At 36.3% G+C, this 24,247-nt stretch overlaps 1 protein-coding gene across 9 annotated transcripts in view; it reads right to left on the bottom strand.

Annotated features, from left to right (window-relative positions):
* The window catches only part of LOC107025880 (calcium-transporting ATPase 3, endoplasmic reticulum-type), an 88,553-nt gene that overhangs the window by 27,206 nt on the left and 37,100 nt on the right, over positions 1-24,247 (bottom strand). For all 9 annotated transcript variants that reach the window (XR_003579399.1, XR_001457462.2, XR_003579400.1 and 6 more), the window contains 4 exons: positions 19,455-19,607; positions 18,945-19,049; positions 17,396-17,592; positions 5,078-5,189 (listed from right to left, as the gene is read on the bottom strand). Coding sequence is in view for 5 of the 9 variants with exons in the window: in XM_027918560.1 (XP_027774361.1) it covers positions 5,078-5,189; positions 17,396-17,592; positions 18,945-19,049; positions 19,455-19,607 (567 nt within the window). In the remaining 4 variants the exon portion in view is untranslated. The remainder of the gene's footprint in view (positions 1-5,077; positions 5,190-17,395; positions 17,593-18,944; positions 19,050-19,454; positions 19,608-24,247) is intronic.

The raw sequence follows: 24,247 nt of genomic DNA, 5'->3' as shown, positions 1-24,247 counted from the left end.
TATATATATATATATATATATATATCAAGCATGCAAATACTCGCATGAATTATATTCTACAGGAAATCTTGATGATGAGAATTATTAAAGTATATTTGAGATGTCGGTGATGGCTTCACGTGACATGTCCTCAAATTTGTATGTGACACAATGTTCCATATCAATCAACACAATAAATGTTGTTGAGTGATACTTTATCAGTTTTATGACATGGAAAGCGGAGACATAAGAGTGAAATAGGGGATTGGTTGTTGGATATGAATTTACTTTGGGAGTGACAAAATTTGAAATGTTTTCATCGCTTAGTTGAGAAACAAAAGGATTATTTTTAGAGTCATCCATCATTAAAAAAGTCTAATTTGCTAGACCTGGTACATTCCAATTTTGTGGTATTCTTAAGGTAAAATGTAAAGGTGGCAAACTAAAGTTTGTCGCATTTGTAGGTAATCCTTCTTGCAACTTTGAGTATTTCCTCTGAAGCTCAAGGATCAAGTACTTGATGTGTTTAAAGAATCTCAAGTCTTGGCAGAGAGAAAAATGGGGACACTGAAATGTGAAATGCATTTGCATTGTAATGCCATTTGATAATTATTATAAGCATTGGGCATTTATCATGAAGAACTTCTCCAAAAGACTAATCAATCAAATGGTTTGTCGAGAGGATGAACAAAACCTTAATTGAGAGGGTTAGATGCTTGTTTTCACAGGTTAGCCAGCCAGATTTCTTCATGGTAGAAGCACTTAATATTGTTTCATATGTTATCAGTTTATCGCCTACTGTTTCTTCGGAAGATAATGTCCCTACGTAGTTTGATTTGATAGTAATGTTTCTTATGATCACCAGGAATTTTCGAGTGTGAACTGTTTAAGCTAAAGATCAAAGGTCTAAATCAGGTATTCTCATGTACCTTCATTGGTTATGATCCAGTTGATAAGGACATGATGTTGTGCTATTTCAAGACCACACTATTGAAGATCTTTAAAAAACTACGAAACTAGATTCTCAGATTAATGAGAGCTTAGTTGTGGTTTATCTAGTCCATGTTACAGTTGCACCTAAACGAAATCTTCAGAATGCTGAGACCTGAGACTTTAAGATGAAATGAAGATGATGATCATGTCTAGAATGATCAACAAGGTAGAAATGCCATCGATGCTCCTTTGCATAATGACATCGTTGACCTTCAACCAACAACTACAAATTCTCTGAAACTTTTCTTAAATTCATTGGAGAAAAGACCTCCATAATGTTAACTCTCCCAGTATGTACACTTAACAAACAACATGGGGAGGGGGGAACTTAAATGTCTTGGAGAAGTCATGCATAGTGGGAAAAAAGTAGTTTGATGCTACGAAGGATGAGATGAAATTCTTGAATGATAATCATGCTTGTGATTTTCTTAAACCACCTAAAGACATAAAAACTTGGGAGAAATAGGTGAATGTTCTGAGTGAAACACAAAAATGGCAACCTAGCTTACAATACAAGGTTAGATTGGTAGTGAAGAGCTTATAGTAGTAAAAGGGAGTTGATTTGATGAATTATTTTTTCCATTGGTGAAGATGTCCCTGTTCACACGTTTCTAGGCTTAGCTACCAACCTATACTTGAAGGCTGAGCAAATGAATATGAAGACCATGTTTCTCCAAAGTATAGATGAGGAGATCCATAGGGGTAACCACAAAGTATTGAAGTCATAAGCGAAAGAGGATTGTACCTTGAAATTAAAGAAGAACTAGTATGGGTTGAGACAAGTTCCTACGTGGTGAAACAGGAAGTTTGGCTCAGTTATGAAACAATAAGGGGTTGTTTAGAAGATGGATATGCCCAAAGTTAATACATAAATAACCAAGTTGTTCATGTTCTAATTTAAACCATGTTTGGTTTGCAAATAGGATAAAAGCTATCCATGTATTAATTATATACAACGTTTCGTTGGCAGGTTTTCAAATATTGTATAAATTATACAGTGTTTGGTTGCGTTATTGTAATGCATAATTAATATTTACATAACTTATGAGGGATTTTATGCATAATTTTATGCAATGTAAAAGGTGAAATAAGTTAAATGGTATTGGTTATACATGCATTAAAATAGTAAATAATGCATCCACCCCTATTAATTTACTTATAAATGTATATTTATTTACCATAAATCATATAATTAATACATGTTAAATAAATTACTACCAAATTTCTTCTTTGGGTTTTTTGCCTTGTTAGTTGCTTAATTACTTTAATTTCTTTGCTTAAATTCTTGTTAATTGTTCTATTTGGTGGTACGGTCTATTAATTATAATTAATTTCCTTCCTTAGTTTCTCCATAATGCACTGCCAATACAAGTTTCAATATATTTAGCTACTTGTTATTTATTTTAACTTAAATTACCTATTGCTCAATTGCATCATATTTAATACAAATTACTTAATTACTTTAGTTATTTGTTATTTACTTTATTGTTTTTAGATATAGCTACTTATTTAATTGTAATTTGTTAGATATAGTTGGCTATTTTAATCGTTATAATAAATATTAGCTAATTACTTTTGGAATTAAGAAATAAAAAGTAACTCACTGATGTATTATAATCTCGACATAACTAATACCTACATAACTAATATATGCATAATTATATCCTTCATAACTAATAACCTACATAACTAATACATGTATAATTAACCCTACATCACTTATACATGTATAACTAATACCTACATTACTAATACCCACATAATTAACACCTGCAAACGACCCCTAAGGGTTCAAGAAGAAATCTTTGGAAATTATTTTTGTGCAGAAATTCTCTAATAATGAATTTATTATATTATTGATTTGTGTTGATGATATATTTGTCGTCATTCATAATGTTTGTGCGATCCAAAAGTTAAAGCAGGAATATCCTTCGGGGTGGCCCAGTGGTTTGGGCTTCGGACATCAATGTTGGAGGTTTCACGGCATTTGAAACCCCTTGCCAACGAAAGCAAGGGGTTTGCCTTCTGGGTCGAACTCGTCGCACCGGGCTTGCCTAGTGCGGGTTACCTCTCCTATGTGGTTTGCGAGTTATTGCATGGGAGCGGGGGTTTTACCTTGTGCACACTCATAGGGTAGCGATTGTGGGTTTCCCTTGTTATTAAAAAAAAAAGATGAAGCAGGAATTGAACAAATCTTTTAATATGAAGTCTTCGAACCAATGAGGCAGATCCTTATGATGCATATAGGCGTGATAGAGGGAGGCCAAAAAATTATGGTTATCACAAGAGAAGTATAGTTAGATGGTACTCCATAGGTTCAACTTGGATCAAGCTAAGGTCATTTGTACACCTCCAGCTGTGCACTTCAAGCCAAGCATGAAGTAATGTTGGTGAAGGATAGTACTAAGAAAGTTCGGTATGCTTCATATATCGGCAATTTGATGTACACAATGAGTTTTACAAAACCAGATTATGCCATTGTCCAAGTCATAGGTATATATGTGACAGTACTCCTTAGAGTTCGTATTTCGGAAATGGAACCCATCTTTTTGTGGTTACATTGATTTAGGTATACCATCAGATGTGGACAGCTCTAAATCTAATTTTGGGCTACTTGATTGCTATTGCAGGGAAGCAGCATCTTGGCAAAAGGTCGCAAAAGTAACTTTTCTTCTCTACTACAGTTGTTGAGCTTATTGTCGTTGAAACGTGTAAAGAGTTTCTCCAGTTGAAAGGATTCTAGGTGGAAATTAGGATTTGCTCAAACAAGATATGTTCTTTATTGCAACAGTCAAAGTGTCATTTTTCTTCCAAAGAATAACAATCTATAGGATCAAATACTTCAACATGAACAAATTCACACATATCACAAATGGTTTTGACATTTTGACCAAATCCTTTCAGTCGGTGTATTAAATATACTCCAAAATAAAGACTGATTTTTCAGTGAGTGTTGTCATCAGTTGCTAGACTTTCCTTGTAAAACTCAATGGCTTGCAGTAGTATCTTTCCTTCGATGTATTAAATATACTCCAAAATAAGGACTACTTTATAAGAATCGAGGACATGAAAACATTGATAGTACTTGATAGAGTAGTTTCTATAAGTTCAATGTAGATAGTTTAACATCTTAGCACTTGATGAACTTAAAACTCTGATAATGAAGCCTTCTTACAAATTAGAACACGTAGGTGCAAAAAGATCATGATTGGTATCGATTTCATGCATTAAGGATGAATAACTTCTAAAAAAGTATTCAATACATATACACACACACCAGCATAAGATAATCTCCCCTATCGCATAGATTGGTGCCACATTCGCGAGGAAGGAACAGATCTCTACATATTTGACAGTGACAAATCCAAACCTAAACTTTGCCATTATTGGAGTGATATGTTCCCAATCATTCATGTAGTTTAACCCTGACACCACCAGATCTCTATAAGTGATTTTGGTTCAATTTAAATCATAGATTTGTGAGATTTGAATACTAAATTTCGAGGGTTTTGACCTAGTACCTTAAATGAGTTAAATAGGGGATCTGACCACGAAACTGGACATTAATGAGAAACCAATCATAAATTTGGACTCACAAGCTTATAGGTAATCATATTTTGTAATTTGTCCCGAGATTTGACTAGGTAGACTGAGTATTAATTTTTAGGCTTGACTTTGACTTTGACTTTGATTACAAGCACCAATCAAATCAATCAAACGCCCCTAGTCCAAATTATTTGGAGTAGCCTATTTCAATCCTTTGTACCTATTCGACTTTATTCAGGTCCGTCTATTTCCAATATTAGGCATTGGACATAATTTTGTTGAAATTGGAAAAAAGGAAGTTTTTGATGTTGAAAATTGAGAATTTGGTTGAAATACCCCTAAAATCTATCCTCCAAATTGCAAATTCTTTATTTCAAGTTCATAGTTGAAAGACTAAACTGATAAACACCTGCTTGAAATAATCTCCAAATATCATTTTATTTGATTGATTGTTTTGATGTTAGTACTCTATATATCATGCAAAAAGTAAATAAACAAATAAAAAAAGTTGTAATGCTTTTTACATACAAAAGTAAGGCACATAGAAGAAAGAGCATACCAACCCAATAAATGTAAGGTCATTTTCATCATCAAAGGAGAGTGATTGTTGACCCATAGGCATTCTTTTCAAGGCTAGAGCTAAGCATCTAAGAGTTTCTTTTCCTGCAAAACTGGAGGGGGAAATGTTATGCATCACCTAAATATCCTTAAATAAGCATTAATACAACATATTTTCAAATAACTACAAAAACCCGTTGACACATTAGAAGCTTAATGGTAGAAATATGCACATCCATGCATTTAGAGGACATGCCAAATAAGTCTGATAATGACTACCATATTTATGTTTAGTACACTATATAAAGTGGCACAAGTACAAGGTTATACAAAATACTCAAGTTGGTCTGAAGCATTGATATCACCATATCTGATACAGATTAGCAAATTCCATCTCAACATAATATCTGCAACAACCATAGCAATGACAATACCGAGAGTAGTAGAGCCTCTTGAACCTACTTAAGACACAACTTTATCCACTCAACCGTGAGAAGGAAATAGAGAAATCGATGAGGAGTCGGACACGTTAGCGAGGTGGATAAAATAGACGCTCACATCCATTGTCCTAGGTATATTTATTTTTTTTGAGAAGGTAACAACTTGTTTTCTATTCCAAAATATCAGAATCTGCCATAACATATTAAAGGTTCCTAATTACATTTGTGGAGAGTAGTTGGAAGATCTTCAATCCTATAGAAAGATTTACAAGGAACCGAAAACATATGTAACTGATTCTATATCTTCCATGTACTCTTATTTACACCAAAAAAGAAACAAAACTAAGCAGTTTGAACTTAATCTTCTGGATGGAAACACTTGGCCCAGAAGCATCTGAGATTTCTTTCTTCCCACATAGACCACCGAATTCAAGCCGGAATGATTTTCCATCTCTCTTTATGCCAAGTTATGCTTGCATAACTGCTCTATATCCTCAAAGTCGGTAACTCTCCTAGGCATAACCCAGTTCATGTCCTTCAGGTTGATGAAGACATTCCAGAAAATGTTGGTTATCCTACAGTGAAGGAAGAGATGGGCGACAATCGCTACTTCTTCACCACATAGGAAGCACCTAGGACTCAGTTGAATATTTCTCTTTATAAGGTTTTCCTGGGTCTCATTGTCCTAAACCTCTTTGTGAAGAGAAGGCTATTGAAGGCTAGTAATCACCAAATCAACCCTCACTCTACTAGAGACCCTAAAACCTCTCAGCCACAACTTCTCTTGAGCAATTTTCGACATATTATTTAGATCCTCCATAGCAATAATAAAAAGGAAAGAAGATAATGGGTCTCATTATCCTAAACCTCTTTGTGAAGAGAAGAAACATGTGCGAGAGACATTTCTTAGAACTGACAATTGCACAGTGCTGATGCAAAACTTCATCCATCTTGGCCATCACCTCCAAAACCCCTTTTAGAAAGAGTCTACAGTAGGAACTTCCAATTGAGGTGGTCATAAGATTTTTGAATGTCCTGCTTACATAGGTTGCCTAGGACACTACACCTAGTTCTAGCCTCAACACACTCATTTGCCATAAAAATGGCATCCATTATTTGTCTCCAATTTATGAAGGCCAAATGTTGGGGTCGACTAGTTTATGTATAATTATATTTATTCTCTTAGTGAGTAATTTGGAGGTGATCTGGTACATCTACCAATCAGTCTAATAGGTATGAAGTCAATGAGCTCCTAAGCACCTAATTTTTTTGGAATTAAAGTCATACAAGTAGAATTGAAGCTTCTCTCAAACATACGTCTCTCGCTGATACATTCTTGACTTGGTAATAATGTATCAGCGAAACTTAAAGATAAGTTTTGTAGATTGACTATTAGACCGACTATGTTGTACGGAGTGGAGTGTTGGTCAGTCAAGAATTTGCATGTTGAGAAGATGAAGAAAGAAAAATGAGGATACTTAGATGGATATGTTATATGTATGCATACTAGAAGAGACAAGATTAGAATGAAGATATACGGGGTACATAGGGAGAAGTTGTGGTGGAAAAGTTTTGGGAAGCAAGACTAAGATGTTTGAGCATAAGAATATGACGACCACAGATGCCCTCCCTCATGAGGTTGTGCAAAAGTTGGCAGTGATGGGTTTCAGAAGTGGTAGGGGTAGACCAAGAAAGAATTGGGGAGATTAGACTAGACATGACACATCTTCAGCTCACCAAGGAATAACCCTACAAAGGAGATCACGAAAAGCGAGGATTAGGATAGATGGTTAGTTGGTTGTAGAATGGTTTCTCTCACAACACTTTTGGAGCAGGGTTCTAGAGCATTTATCGGTTCCCTTACCAGTATTGCCACTATTATGCTAGCATTATCTTATTCTACAATTTTATTACTACCATCATTTCTTTCATTTTGGTTGTCTTAAGTTTGTATAGTTTGTGCTTTCTTTTCTCGAATATTTTCATCATAGCTTTACCCTTGCTTTTCTTTTAAACCATTTTCTGAAAACAATTCCTTGAGTCAAGGATCTCTGAGAAACAATCTCCCTTTTATCCCACAAAGATAGAGGTAAGGCTGGCATACATCCACCCTTGTTGTAACAATAAGAAGATTGGAATGTCAGAGAAGCAGAATTTTGCTAGAACTTATACAAAGTAATTGAACTCTAAAAAACAAAGGATCCCTCAATCAAAGAAATACATGTAAAAGGTTGTTTAATGTCTACACTATTTTTTTTAGCAGGTAACATTTTTGTGTATTAATAACAAACTACACAAAGGGTGTGTATTCTCCCATATTTACATCCAGATGAGCTAAAAAAAGCTCCATGTCCTCAATTTTCTCGTAAGGAATCGAGTACATCATAAACTGATTCCAACTCCTCAATTAAGCTATGTTTACACCAAAAAGAGAAAATCCCTAAACGTTTCAACTTTAGTTTCTGATTAGAGGGATTGATTTCACTGTTCCTGCATTGTTTCTTTCTCCCCACACGATCCACCAAATGCAAGCTGGGACAATTTTACATCTCTCTTTCTGATTAGATGGATTGGTATCACTGTTCCAGCATTTCAATACATCATATACTCTTCCGAGCATATTCCAGTTAATACCCCTCATGTTAATGAAAATATTCCACAACTGGTCCGTCCAGCTTCATTGAAGAAAGAGATGAGAGATTGTCTCTTCTTCCTTATCACAGAGAAAACACCTTGAGCAAAGATCAAAACCTCTTTTCATGAGTGTATCTTGTGTGAGTGCAACTTCTCTGGCTAGCAACCAAGAGAAGCATGCAACTTTGTGAGGGATCTTACCCCTCCAGATCTTCCAAGGCCAGATCCCACTCTAATTGTTTGAGGTTGTGAGTACTTAGTATGTTGCTTCCGCTGTAAATTTGTTCTCCTTATTCCTTAACCATATTAAGTAATCTGCCTCAGTTGATCTACCTTTGAACTGTTCCAAAGTTCCGAAAAAGATTGCTAGTCTGTCAATTTCCCAATCATTTAAAGCTCTTCTGAAACTCAACTAATTAAATATTATGAAATCTCAAAGTTCTTGTAAAATGTCCTAAAAGAAACTTAACAATTAGAAGGGGTCATAAGGTTTGAAATGGTTTGTCTATTAAACGGTGTCTTAGGACAACTCTGTTTAGATAGCAATGCCATTTCAGCCAACTTATGAGTTATGTGCACATGACTAATCCACCAGAAACTTACTACCTAAACACATGTACTAGATAATTTTATCCTCCAAGAGTTAAGAAGTCTAATTAGTCTTGAAAGAACTCACTTAGTATTGCCTCGTTTGTATTAGAACTTTGGTGCCTTAGTATAAATTTCACAAAGAAAGAAAACCATACATTTGAGTAGAGAATATCTAACATTCCACATCACAAGACAAACAAAAAACAACTACAATACATATGTCCTTCCATCTTGGATTTGTGCCTGATTTAGTTATTAATTTACCCGCCCAAGCCTCAACACAATGCAATTAAACACAATATTTCACTCCTAGATACCTCTTATATCCTATCATCATTAAATTCAATTTTTAACACTTGTAGAGAGGTAAAATTATTTTTTCGCCAGTGGAATGATAGTCAACTTGAACACACCTCAACTATTCCATTAAGTGCCCATACCTCTCACCTACACAAGTACCGAGTAATTCAATCCACCAAGGTTTAGGCATATGGGAAAAAATCACTTAGGCATACCAACTATATATTTTGTGATGCTGATGTGAACAAGTTGGGCTATCTTGGACAAGCTCTAACTTGATTGCAAGTGACTTCAAGGCTTAAACCAACCTTAGTAAATGTGAGATCATACTTGTTGACGTAGTGGATAATATTGCCACGCTTGTCCATGCCTTGTAGTGAAGGTAGCCTCTCCCCACTGCGTACCTAGGATTGCCTCTGGCGTGTCGAACAAGGATCTCACTGTTTGGAATCCTGTCATTTAGAGGGTAGAGAAGACATAGCTAGGTGGCAAAAAGATACTCATCCAAGGGAGGCAAAGAAGTGCATATAAGGAGCACGTTATAGAGTATCCCTAAATATTGCATCTCCCTATTCAATGCACCTTGTTATGTTATAGGTAAGATGGAGAGGTTACAAAGAGATTTTCTTAGGGATGCGATGGACGCAGCAAAGAAGTTTCACTTAATTTGATGGGAATCTATGACATCTCCTAAAAAATGGGGAGGATTTGGGAATCAAACTTGAAGACTTTCAATAAAGCTCTTTTATTTAAATGGTTGTGGAGATTTGGGGTTGAGGGAGAAGCTTTATGGAGAGGGATTATAGCTGGAATATACGGTGAAATGGAGGGGGGATGGAGAACAAAAGTGATCACTATGCCTTTCGAATGTGGTGTGAGGAGGAATATAACGAAGGGGTGGGATGCTTTGGATGATAACATTACTTTTAGGGTTAACAGGAGAGTAGAGTTAGTTTTTTGGGGGGCAACAGTGTTGTGGAAGTTTGGTGCTTAAGGATAAATTTCCCTACTGTATATATGATTTAATGCCAAAGGGAGTTATGTGTTCAGCAAGTTAGGAGGACCCAAGGGGATGGAACTTTTAAAGATTTGAGGTTGAAAAGGAATTCCATGATTGGGAGGTGACAGAACTCAGAGATTGCTAAATTACTCCAAAAGAAATGTTGACACCCAATGATTTGAGTAGAGAAAAGTTGGGGAATAACAAAGTGTCTTCTGTCAAGTCCTTCTATAAGAAGCTACTGGTAAGGGTGGAGGATATTTTTCCATATGGTGTGGTATGAATAACGAAGGTGTGCTTCTTCACGTGGCTAGCTAGTGGAGGGATGATTTGTACATCAGGGAACCTTAGGAAGCAATAGGTTGTCCACATGAGTTGGTGTTTCCTTTGTAAGGAGACTGGTGATGATGCAGATCATATTTTATTATATAGCAAATTAGCCACGATGTTATGAGAGGATATGATTACGTGGCTTGGTTTCACTCAGGTAATGCCAAGATCAATGAAGGAGTTAGATGATTAGTTGGAAGAGTGGAGCTAGGAGAAGAAGCCACAATGCATGGAATGTTACTTCTCTAGCTTGGTCATTTCAAAAGAGAGAATAGGTGAGCTTTTAAAGGGCAGGAGATCAGCTTTGCTCAATTAAGAAGTAGTTTTTGATCCCTTATTTTCTTTTGGTGCACAAATGTCAAAAAATCAATTATAGAGACAGCATTATTTGAGTATAACTGATTGCATTATTTGAGTATAACTGATTACACCAAAAACATAATAGCAAAATGCAGTTGAGCTTCACTTTCTGCACACTGTTTTCTATGCTCTCAAAACACCTAAAGTTCCTCTCTTTCCATATTGCCACCATATTGAAGGAGGGATAAGTCTCCATCTGCCTCTGTCTTTTGCAATCATGTCTTTTGCCCATACTCCTGCTTCCCTCAACTTCTTAAAGACTCAGAAACTTTCGTTGGCATAGTCCAGGAGATGCCTCTGAGACTCAAAAAAGTTCTCCATAATTGTTGAGTGTACTTGCAGTGTTTCTAACAGATCATTCACATTCTCTAAAGTATCCCCACAAAGAGCATCTAGAGCATAAGGTTATCCCTCTCTTCATGACATTGTCTTCGGTAAGAGTTGCTTCCTCGGCCAACAACCATACGAAGCAAGATGCTTTGTAGGGCATTTTGCTTTTCCATATTTGTTTCCATCGCCAATTTGTAATTTGTTGGTTTGTCTGATCCATTAGCTTATAAGCTCTATTAAATTTGTATCCTCCTCTATTGTTTCCTGTTCACCATAGAACATACTTCCTTGTTTGAAGTCCATTGAAAGTTTCCATTGTGTTAACAAACTCAGCTATCTTTGAACCTCCCAGTCATTTAGATGTCTTCTAAAGTTGAAGTTTCACCCCTGTAGTGTCCATAAATCTGCTATAAACCCTTGCTAAAATGTAACTAAGTTATAAACTTCAGGAAATAACTCTTCCAAGTTGCCTTTCTCATGCCAATTATCCTTCCAAAACATGGTCTTTCTCCCATCACAAACATTCACCTTTGAGTTGTTCTTCACTTTATCGCATAGATTCCTAATGGACCTCTAAAGGTTGACCTCATAAGGAGTAGTCACTTCTTTGGTCATCCATTTGTCTTCTGGTATATATTTAACCTCAATCACCCTTTCCCACAACAGTTGGTTACCATTTGCATACTTCCATAACCATTTCATTTGAAAAGCTTTACTTTGCAAGTTTAGGTTCTTAATCCCCAGACCATCACTCTTCTATCCAGTTATCACTGATTTCCACTTTACCAAGTGAAATCCTTTCTTTTCCTTGTTGCCCTGCCACAAAAATTTTCTTCTAATATTGTTTAGCCTCTTGGTGACCCATGGTGGGATAGGGAAAAGGGACATCATGTAAGTTGGAAGAATACCAAGTACTAAATTGAGTAGTGTCGATCTTCCACCCATAGACAAGTATTGTGTTTTTACTTTTCAACATAGCAAGTTTTTTTCACACTTCTCGATCACATTGCTCCATATATCTATGGACATAGATTCGGCTCCTATAGGTACTCCCATGTTAGTAGTTCGCAGAATGCCAACTTCAACTCCAAGGATTGTTGCTAACCAACTCATGTTGTTGACTACATTAATAGGGTACATAAACTCTTTCTATGAGTTAATATGTAGACCAGAGATCCCTTCAAACAAAACCAAAATAAGTCTTAAGTGCTTTAGTTGATCTTCCTCAGCATCACAAAATATAATTGTGTCATCTACATATTGTAGATATGTCACTTCCAGACTGTCAATCCCTTTTCTAGCCACATCGAACCCTTTATCTAACCTCTTAATTTGGATGTCTTGATCATCTTATTAAGTCCTTCCATAGCAATTAGGAGCAGAAAAGGTGACAGAGGGTCACCTGGGTCCTCCGTACAATTGGAAGAATCCTGCCGGAGAACCATTAAATAGTACAGAAAAGCACACTGTTGAAATCCATTGCTTCATCCACTTCCACCACTTTTGCGCAAAATCCATCATTTCTAATATCTTCATAAGGTATCTCCAATTAACATGGTCATAAGCTCTCTATGTCCAACTTAGAGAGAATAAGTGGCTTCCTCTTCTTAACTCCGGACTCAACAGCTTCATTGGCAATCAAGAACGCATCCATAATTTGTCTCCCTTTAATGAATGACATTTGTTGAGAATCTATCAACTTACCAATAACCCCTTTTCAGTCTCTCACTCAATACTTTAGAGAGCAACTTATGGATACTGCCAATTAGTCTGAAGTCCCTCAACTCCTTGGCACCCTTCTCTTTACGAATGAGTGTTATGAATGTTGCATTAAAACTCTTCTCAAACACTCCTTGATCACAAAAGTTTTAGAAAGTGTCCAGGATGTCCTGCTTCACCACCTCACAAAACTTGATAAAGAAACCCATAGTAAAACCATCTGGCCGTGGCACCCTATTTTCCAGTGTAAGGACTGGAAACTGGAAACTAAGTAATATTTGCAGGGTACGTCTCTACTGGATGATTTCTGAGTACAACCTTTTGTAATACCCCACAATTTCCCCTTCGATTCTACTTAGTCTTTCGTAATTGCTCCATGTATCACTAGCTGGTCTATATTTTTTCTTTCTTTTATGAGCATTTGCCATTTTGTGAAATAATTTGGTATTCTTATCGCCTTCTTTGAACCAAAGAACTCTTGACTTTTGTCTCAATGAAATCTCCTCCTCCTTCAACAACTCATCTTTTAGAAATAATTCATACTTTTTAGCTATCTCTTCATCATTGAATATTTTATCTTCCCTCTCTGTATCCAAGTCTGCCATTTGTTCAAGCAATTTCTTCCTTTGTATTCCTAAGTTCCCAGTCTCCTCTTTCCTCCATTCTTTGAGTTTGTGCTTCAGATCATTGAGCTTGCCGGCCTAGATAAGAAGTTGAAAGAGGACCACCAATTTTTTACTCTATCAATAAAACCTTCGGTCTCCAGCCACCAATTTTAAAATTTAAAATAATTCTTGTCCTTTTTCCAAGACCCTCCAAGTAGTGATAAGCTGAAGTTGTTTCTAATTTCCGAAATAGTCATCCCACTCATTTGAAATTTGGATTTAAGGTTGTTTCTGTTGGTCTCCTTTGAACTAAGTGTAATTAGCATTCTCTAGTTGCAAGATATGCTTGTCCAACCCATCTCACGCCCCACATTTGTTTTGCCATTTCTAAGACATTCCCTTCTAATTTTGTGTTTTGAAGACAAATAATGTCAGCCTTCGAACCCCAAACCAAAGTGTTTACTAGCCTCTTTATCTCTCTATCATTGAACCCTCGTACATCCAAGACACTAACTTGAGCTTCATCAAGAACTAGAGCTAATATTTCTCCCTTTGTTCCCGTCACCGGTATTTTTATACCTGACATCACAGGGTACTAAGCTTTTAATTTCTTGTGCACCCTTGATCCTTGTTTTTTTTTACTTCAATATCATGTTCCATTCTTCTTGCTTCGAGCACCCATCTATCTGCATTAAGAGTTTTATGGCCTCCTCGAGTCCTTGAAAGTGAACCCCAAATATTTTCCCCAGTCTTATCAAATTATGTTGCACCTAGACCGATGTTTCCTTTTCTCTCCCTTGCAGACTGTGTTGTTGCATCATTATTGGTTCAACTTCCTCTACTTTCCAGTTGACAATATTTGTGTTGTCACTCGGGGAGAATTATCCCGTAATTTTCACTTTTTGCACTTCTACTGTCGCAGTCTCTTACCTTATGCCAATCTGCCTCCTTGTTTGGTGTAGGTGAACCATCCCCATTCACAAACTCAGTTGTCATCATCACCATCTTCGCATAAGACTTCCTTTGTTCTGATTCTATAGAGGATACATGCAGAGAAATATGTGTTGCTATGTCTTCTGCGAAACTTAAGGCATTGTGGGCTTCTATGGGACTCAGTTTCTCCTCTTGTAGATTGTTAAAAATAACCTTAGCAACTAAGTATGAGCCTTTAAATAGATTTTATGGTATTTTCAAAATGGGCTTATGAGAACAACCCACTATAGAGGTCTCATTTAAATGAGACATGTGCCTCCCATGTGCTCTTGGTGATACACTTTTTCCCGTTGTTCCAACATACTGCCCTCTTATAGAATCCCTGATTTGTTTTTCTTCACAGAAGCTTTCCTCCCTTACCCATTGGGTTAAGCCTTTCTCTAGGTAATGTGTTTCATCTCCTCCATTTGGTTTTTCCAGCATGATCTCATACCGAGATCTGCCCAGATTGGAAAGTGGTATTTCACACCATATTGGGATATCACGACCTCCCTTGGGATGCTGCTACCATCATTTGAAACCAAGCTTCTGGCACATTTCATATGATTCTTAAGCCTAGTTTCCTCCTCCGTAGTAACCCATCCCCCACAAATTTCACCTATTTCCTTAAAAACCTTTTTGACCAGAGGTGCAGGGGAATTCCCACTACTCTAACCCATATTTTCTCTTGGCTTCCACCATTCGAGATGAAATCTGTAATTTTTCCATCTCAATTCACCATAAATGGTCTGCTCTGCCATGTATCTATTTGGGAACTCGACGAGGAACATCTCACCATACAACTTATAGATGTTCAATCCGAAGACTTCCTTCCATGTTGTTATGGACCATCTTTGAATATCTGCTAAAGTTGGCCCTTCTCCTCTCTACAGTACCCAACTAGACATCTCTTTGTAGGCCATCCTCATGTGCATCCATTTGGTCTAGCACTTCTACGGTTCCTTTCTTGCTATTGATCTTGGTTGTGCGCAGTGTTTTGGGAAGCGAGAAGCGGAAAAAAGCGACGAGGGCTTGCTTCACAGAAGCGAGAAGCGTGAAGCGAAGCGCGCGCTTTTTTAAAAAAAAGCGACATTAAGTATAAAAATAAAAAAATATTAAATAACTAAATAGAGGTAATATAGTCTTAGATTGAAAGAAATTACATAGGCAAAAAAACTCATAAGTCATAACATGTAAAGCAAAAAATCGAAAACATAATTAAATCACAAAGATTCAAACTCCTATTCTTCAACAAGGCTGCTAGACTGATCACAAAATTAAAAAAAAAAGCAAAAGAATTGAAAAAAAACAACAGAGGAGGCAGCAGTCAGTAATTAGAAACAGAGCAGGCAGCAGAGATGAAGAAAAAGAAGAGAAGAAGAAGAAAAAACTAGAGTAGTTGAAACTCAGAGAGATGAAGAGATGAAGCACAGGCGAAGATTGTATATTTCAGGAGAAAAGAAACTCATAGAGATGAACTAATAAACATTAGCTAAAAAAGAGATGAACAAAAAGTTACCTGCAGTCGCGGTCGAGGTTGAAGAGAGAGGCAGCATCAGTAGGGATCGTCAGGAGAGAAAGAAGTATTGTGAAAGAAGAGTCGCGATGAGAGAAAGAAGGGAAAGAGTCGTGAAAGAAGAGTCGTGAGGAGAGCGAAGGTTATATTTCAGATTATTTTAAAAAAAAAAACCTATTTTATTTTTAAAAAAAACCCCAATTGTCGCTTTTTTTTATAAAAAGCGCGCTTTATTGCGCTTTTGCCTTAGGGTCGCTTCTCCCTTCTTCATCTGAAGCGAGAGTTTTTTTCAGATCGCCTCGCCTCAAGATAAAAAAGCGCACAAGGGTCGCCTCGCTTTGACGCGCGCTTTAAGTGCGCTTTTCTGCGCTTTTCACAACACTGGTTGTGCGTAGGCTTCTGGTTTGCCATTTACTTTCATGTAAAGCACTTGCATACGGAAAATCTACATCCGTCATCCTTGTGCTGGGTGTCATCTCTTTCTTCCTCTAGCATTTAATTAACCTGGTGATCTTTGAATAAATGTCCAACCATCCAGCATTATCTGCTATTTTTGGAATGATTAGGCCTGATCTCCCCCCTCTATTTAATGTTATAATGCTTATAATCTCCCATGTTCATTATGCTTTTTTTTACAGAAATGTTCTGCTTCCATCTCGTATTTTCCTTCTTTTTTTCCTTTGATGCTTCTCTGAGGCAAACACACATCCACTCCATCACCTTCCTATTCATTGAAGATATTTGCATCATCTTCCTACTCCTTTCCACCCATTCGTACCACTCAGCCTTATCAGTCTCCCATCTAGTAGTAATATTAAAGGATTTGAACCTTGCATTGAAGTAGATTCTAGTTTCCTCCATCCTTGATCTAAAAGATACCAAGTAGTTTCTCAATAATCACAGTGGGTGATTATTTGTGGCTTGAAAGAAGGTCTGATTCCGGTGAAAGCTGCCGGAATAGTGAGATTCTCCCTCCTAGAAAGTAGGAGAGAGAAGGAACATCGGGAATCGTGTCTAGAAGCTTTTTTTTTTCAATTTTTCGTGTTTTGTTCTTTCATGTTCTTATAAAAAATTTCATAACGGTGATGTTTCTTTTCCATGTTTTGCAAGGTTCTCCATAAAGATTTTTATGGTCGAAGGTGGAGTAAGTGGTAGGGATAAAAAGTGCAAAAGAAGAAGAATGAAAAACAATACCAAAAAAAAAAAAGATGCTCCTCAAAGGCTAAGATTGGGTGCATCACAGCGGGGTCTTATTTGAGGTGTTTAAAATACACAAGGCCTATATGAGGCGCCTTAAGTTATAGTTGGTTCCACCGTTTCGGAATGAAGGATCCCTAAGTGATGTTATGCCTTGCCACATCTGAGTACTAGGTTGCTCTAATTTTAATATAATATTAACTTACCTATTCAAAAAGCAAACAGAATACAGGTTTCCAATCTGAACTATCTGGATTAAAATATCCCAGTCACGCACGTACCAGACAAGTAGAAAAATACAACCATCACAAAAAAAAGGCCTAACCTATTATACTTTGCTTCCAACTGAGCTCTAATATGTGCAGAAAGAGGGACAGTAGAACCATCATCATTACACAGTATATTGGTACATCTTGAAAGTATGCTTTCTGGAGCTCCTTTTGAAAACATTATCTCCATCTGCTTTCGGTTACAAAGCACACTCATCATTTTGCGATCACGTGAAAATTCCAATAAAGAAACCTGCAAGTTATGGAATAAGTAAAGACGAATATAATGACATGCATAGCACTAAATCTGGTGTTTAAATGCTTTTCATGTGTCAAAATCATATAATAAAACAAATTAATAAAGCAACTTCATTTCCAGGAGAAGGAAAATGACAGGTATTGATTCTAAAAACTCAAATTAGCCTTTCATGATTTATTCAAGTGCAGATAAACAATGCATTTATCAGCATTGTAGAGCAACAAGTGTTAGGAGCCAAGAGAAAGGGGAAAAGGGTGAGAAATTTAAGAAAATCGAAGGATAAATAGTTTATAGAACCCGGCATGCTACTATAAACAGCAAAGATCGCACAGACACAGTAGCCAAGCCCAACAAGTGACGAGATCTGACTCATTCATGTAATAGTTACTTGCAATCTTCTGTGGCAGAATTATGTTCTATACTGAACTAAGAGGGCATTTGGATTGGCTTTTTTAAAATAAGTTATAAGCTAGTAAAAGCTAAAAGTCGTAAGTTGGGAATACCCAACTTTTAGCTTTTAGCTTATTTTTGTACTTTTTGGCCGTACATTAAGTGATTAAAAGCATATTTTTCTTTTCGAAACACCACAAAAAGTATAAAAAAAATCATAAAGACAAAATAACTTAAGCTAAGCCAATCCAAACAACCTCTAACTGATTAAACAAAACAAATTTATAATCTATACTGAATTAGCTAACAAATTTCAGGGTAGCCCACGCAGGTCGTTCAAGATCTTTCACGTTTTGGGACCCTAATATTGCGGACTACTTGGAATTTGCAAAACTTGCAATGATTTTTTTTCTCTATTGGTCGTCAAGCTTTACTCCAGACCCGCGTAGTGGAAGTTGGTGCTCCTGTAATGCTCTTTTAGATTTTTTTTACTTGCAAGAATCTTTACCTAGAATTCCTCTTAGCTTTTTGTTTTCATTAAAAGTTCCGAAGGCATATGTAAACAAGAAACAACAGTTGATGCATGATGTCTTTAACGAATGTGAGGATCCAAATGGTGAAAATAATTACATTCGCCGTATTTCCCAAGAAAAAACTATTGCAAACATTTGACTGCGGTAGTAAGCATTTCATAAAAGGGAGTTACTATCATCACAATGGGAAGCAACATTTTACTACAAACCAATTGGGAAAATCATTTGGAACACTTCTGTAAGACAAACATGATCCTAATGTGTTCGGCAACATGAAAAACACTCCAATATGGAGAGCTCAAACATGACTGTTTTCATGTTTCAGCAAAAGCAAGTTAGTTTGAAATTCCATAAGAATGTGAATGCAAGTCTTAGATTTTCATTATCTCCAGCACAAATAAATAAAGTGGGAACATACCTCACCTTTTTAAATTGGCTTTCCCAATACCGATTACAGTAAGAGGCCCGTTCATGCTTGCTTAGCATATTTAAAGCAGAGGGCATTGTATCAAAACCAGGAAGACCAATCTGACAATAATTGATAAGAGAATAAGCATAGAGTTAGATCTGATTATCAGCCACATAATCAATTGATGTGCTGTAATATGTACATATACTAAACAAATACTTCCAACATCCCTTTTTAATAGACCTATCGGAATTTGAAATGTTAATTTGACTTACTATACAAGAAATGGTGAAATGAAATAATAAAATAATGGTTGCATAGCCAGATCGATAGGAATAATCAAATTATATAAAATTTGAAGAATTAGATAAACTATAAAGCTTGAAAATTGTATGGCCTTATGAAATAATGTTATCAGTAAAACAATGTTAAACATTTGGGATTCTACAAAATAAAAAGAAAATGTCATATAAATTAAAGATAAGGAATAAAGAAGCGACACGCAAGCCAAAGTCCAGACTAACTTTTTCTGCCAGCAAACGGAGGGCAACTTCAGTTGATTCACCGATCTTCTCATAAATCCTCTTATCTGGGTTGTATTGTATAACAGACTCATTGCATAGAGCTGAGCACATTGCTATATGAAGTAGACAAGGATACTGAGCAGGAATATCTAGCTGCACAAAACACCAATATTAAATAAACTACTAAATAAATATAATATGGAGAACAGAAGCAAGTAGCAAACAAATAATTTTACCCTATAACTCTTCTAGATTATTTAACATATATAGTGTCCTACATGGAAAAGGATTATAATGTACTTCGTATTAATAGGGCTTAGTTAATAATGTAGTTAACGCATCTTATTATTATTTCTCGTGTTTTTATTTTTCAAATGGTATTACAGCGACCGTCAGAAATCTCAGGAATAGGATAGTCAATCTCCATGCCTTCTTTCCTGTGACTTTTAGATTTTCCCTGTGCCATCTCCTTTTCTCCCAGTAGTCAAGGTGCAGCAAGATCTGGCAACCAAACCCCAGATAACTGCTTCAGCAGAACCCCCCATGATGCACCCTCATGTGCTTGACAAAGCTCCGATGCCTCTGGCGTGTCCAACACATGCTTCAGCGTGTGAGGCAGTTTGCGGCCAATCTTCAGAGCAGTTCTTTCTTTTGGTTGTGATCATACCATGATTTCGAGCCCAGCATAATATTTTCTTCAAGTTCCGATCACTTTTCATTTTCCAGTGAATTTTCTGACGTGTTTGTGCAGTGTTATAGCCTTTCAATAACTTTTTTAGTGAAGTAGGTAATTCTCTGCGTGGTAGACCACCTAAAATGCTCATGTTGCTTATACTGCATCGGGTGTAATTAGGGGTTTTCTTTAGAGAAAATTACAGCCCAATAACTTTAGGCCATCTAGTTTACAAAATATGTACACAGTGTACAAGTAATGTATACTTTACACTAATACACATATAATATACATACATTTGCATATAATGTACATACTTATACATATAATAAACATACCTATATGTATAATACATACGTATACACACCATATATAACTGAGTGTATATGTAGTGTACACATCAGCTATGCTTGGTAAACTTTTTTAAGGCTGTAAATGGTTCCTTTATCTTTTTTGAGGCTGTAAATGGTTCCTTATCTGATGGTATTTCTTTTGCTAGTGTTTAACATTCTTATACCCTTGGACTGTGAATCCTGGACTCCAACACTTCTGATCATATTTCTGATAATAAATTCTTTAGCTTATGTTTCACACTATCCACAAGAACGTTTTTCTCCATAATTGTACTCAGGATGAAGGGTTTTTTTTAATGACAAGGGAAACCAGCGGCCGCCCCTTTGGGTGCGCACAGGGTAAAACTCTCGCCCCTATGCAATAGCTCGCAAACCACACATGAGAGGTAACCCGCACTAGGCAAGTCCGGTGCAAGCTTTACCTAAAAGGCAAACCCCTAGCTTTCCCTTTCCATGGCAAGGGGTTTCGAACTTGAGACCTCCAACATGGAAGTCCAAAGCCCGGGCCGCCCTGAAGGGTAATGAGGATGAAGTTTATACGGAGGAACCACCTAATTTTGTTGCTCAGAGGGAGTCTAGTAGCTTCAAATGTCTATAGCACCAGTCAACTCTATGGACAGAAACAGTCACATAATAATTTAGGAGTTTGGCATGAAGTTGTATTAAAATTTATCACTCTATGTTTCATCAACATTCTGCTCTATCTATTTATGGTGGTTATTGTTAGAAGAGCAATAGGTTTATACAATCCTATTAGAATAGGAATAGGTTTACACAATCCTATTAGAAAAGGAATAGATCCTATTAGAATAGGAATAGGTTTACACAATCCTATTAGAAAAGGAATAGATTTATACAATCTTATTTAAATAAGAATAGGGATAGTAAATAGTATCCTACTTGGTAAGGATTGTATTCTAGTGTCTATAAATAGGGTTTCAATGTAATAATGTAGACACAACTAAAATTCAATAATATTTTTCTCCTATATTGACATGGTTCAATGATGAAGCAAGGTTAGAGATGGTGTTCATCATGACGGGTGTAGTTCTAGCCGCAACCTTTTTGACAGTGATGAAGATTTTTGTTGGAGAAATTGTTTCAGAGAGGTTCTCTATGTCAAGACGTAAATTTAACGGAGGAGATAATGGAGAAGAGGTGCAAGATCCTAAAGATTATATGAAGAAGGTGGACAATTTTATTTTGTCAGAAATTCAGGCCAAAAAGGGGAGATTTATTGGGTTTTATTTCCTGTGACTTTCTTACCATAAATACATTTTCCTTTTAGAAAAATGTTATAACATTTGACTAGTCCTTTTCTTGTAGGAAAAGGTTTGGACTCTATAAATATAGGATTGTTCCTTCTAACTTAACATTCACAATGTGGTCCTAGCGTTTTGAGAATTTTGGTTGTGGAGGAGAATCTGTGAACCTCCTTGTATTCCACCCGTACCAGTTTGGCAAACAATAATGTTAGCAAAAGTTGGGTCACCGTGTATCCTTCTAGTGAGTATTTCATCATATTTGATTTATGTAAGCATCGTGCCATCATTCTGGTGAATGTTTTCTCATATTTAATTTGTGTAGGACTGTGTCATCATTCTAGTGATTGTTTTTACATATATAATCTGTGTAGCACTGTGCCATCTTTCCGGTGACTATCTTTTTTTTTGTACATCTGATTTGCATAGCACCGTGCATCTCTTCGAACTACTTATCATAGTTTATTTGTGTAGTACTTTGGATTTTTCTGAACTATTTTCTCATATCTGAATTGCATAGCATCACATGTCTATTCCGTGACTCCTCTGTTTTAATTTGCATATTTCCATTTGTCTGTTCGATGACTCCTTAAATCTTATTTGTGTAGGGTTGTACCATCATTCCAACCCTACTCATACGATTTTTCTTTTTTAGTAGGGTCGTGCCATCATTTCGACCCTACCCATATTATTTCTCTTTTATCAATGGGGTCGCTCAATCAATTCAAACAATCCTATATAATTCTATTTTCTAGTTGGGTCGTGACATCATTCCAACCCTACCCATATAATTTTATTTCTTAGATTGTGACTTTGACTACTTTTAGCCATCAAATCTAATACTCCGGCATATGAGCATGTTCCGGCCAGTTTTTCGGTGACTTGTCCAATATCGATTCATCTATTGATTCCAATCCATATACTTTATACAAGATCTTGAGCACTTTGTTGCTCAGGGGGAGTTTAGTTGTCTTGTATGACGATTATGTGAGTTACTCTATAGTCTAAGGCTACGATCTAAGTCAGCAACAGTCTTTGCACGTTTGGTTTGGGAAGTTCAACACTATAATTTTATCACTCTGTGTTTTATCGGCATTATACATTGAGATTGACTGTCAATTTTATGATGTCAATTGATCCACTAGCAGATATCTTACAAACCCCATCATTGGCCTCATATTAATTACATATGTAACGAGCTAGGTACATGGATTGTATGCACTAGCTTGAGGGGGGTGTTAAAATAGGAATAGGTTTAATCTGATTAGAAAAGGAATAGGTTTACACAATCCTATGGCTATTAGAATAGGAATAGGTTTATACAATCTTACTTATGTAGGAATAGATTCCTACTTGGTAAAGAATTGTATTCTAGTGTCTATAAATAGGATCTCAATGTAATAATGTAGACACAACTACAATTCAATAATATTTTTCTCCTACATTTCTAATCGTTATTGTTGACAATATCAATATCACCAGCAATAATCAGGGTTGTATTACCAAATGAAACATCGCTTTCAGCACTTCCACACTATAAGACTTCGAAAGACTGAAGTACTTTTCAGGTATTGAGGTTGCTCAGTCAAGATCATGTTATTTCGCAACTAAAGTATGTCCCAGAAATTCTACCGAAAGGAAATGTACACAATCTCATCAAAAAGCCACCCACTTCCCAGCTTTTACTTGTGCAAAGGTTGTGTAAATCATTAAGACTTCATACATGGGAAAATGTATTTCTTTTCCAATAATCTCAAAGAGTGTAGCAAACTCATCATAGAGAGTGTAGTAAACTCATCATAGAGGGTCCTTAGTGTTGTCAAAGGCATGTTTTAGCCCTAAAGTGAGGCCCAAAACATGTTGAGCGCTTCGCCTCTCTAAATGTTAGCTTTTGCTTCTTCATCAAGGTTCTAAGGCATGCTTTTCCTAGTGAATGGACGTCTTTATAAAAGGCGACACTAAACAATTGATGTTTCACTTATCCTAATTATTTTTTAATTTCTTTCTTCATNCATATATATATATATATATATATATATATATATATATATATATATATACTTCATAATTCATAGTTAGACTCAAACTCTCTTTGCCATATTAGACTCAACACCGATAGAGTATAATAGGGACACGACCCTTAAAAAGATAAAATAATATCTTACCGATTACTTAATTGAATAGGAACTTGACATAGGGAAATACTTGAATCTTAAGGATCCCTCTTCTTGAACATGGGGGATCTATCCAAGTTCTTCACATAGGAGACATCTCTAACAATCACCACCTACACTTCATGTAAAAATATGAAAAAGAATGATATTAGTAAAAGAATGCACTAAGTATGAAAACCATGCAAAACCGTGCATTTAACGGAAAAGGGTCTAAAATGCCCTTGAAGTATTGAAAATGGTACAAAATTACCCTTCATCCACCTATTGGCTTCAAAATGCCCTTTTCATCCACCTATTGGCTCCAAAATACCCTTGTCATCCACTTTTGAGT

Source organism: Solanum pennellii, chromosome 7 (genome assembly GCF_001406875.1).
Source record: "Solanum pennellii chromosome 7, SPENNV200".
Classification (NCBI taxonomy): Eukaryota; Viridiplantae; Streptophyta; class Magnoliopsida; order Solanales; family Solanaceae; genus Solanum; species Solanum pennellii.
The sequence above is the reverse complement of the archived record's forward strand: the minus strand, read 5'-3'. Positions and strand labels throughout refer to the sequence as shown.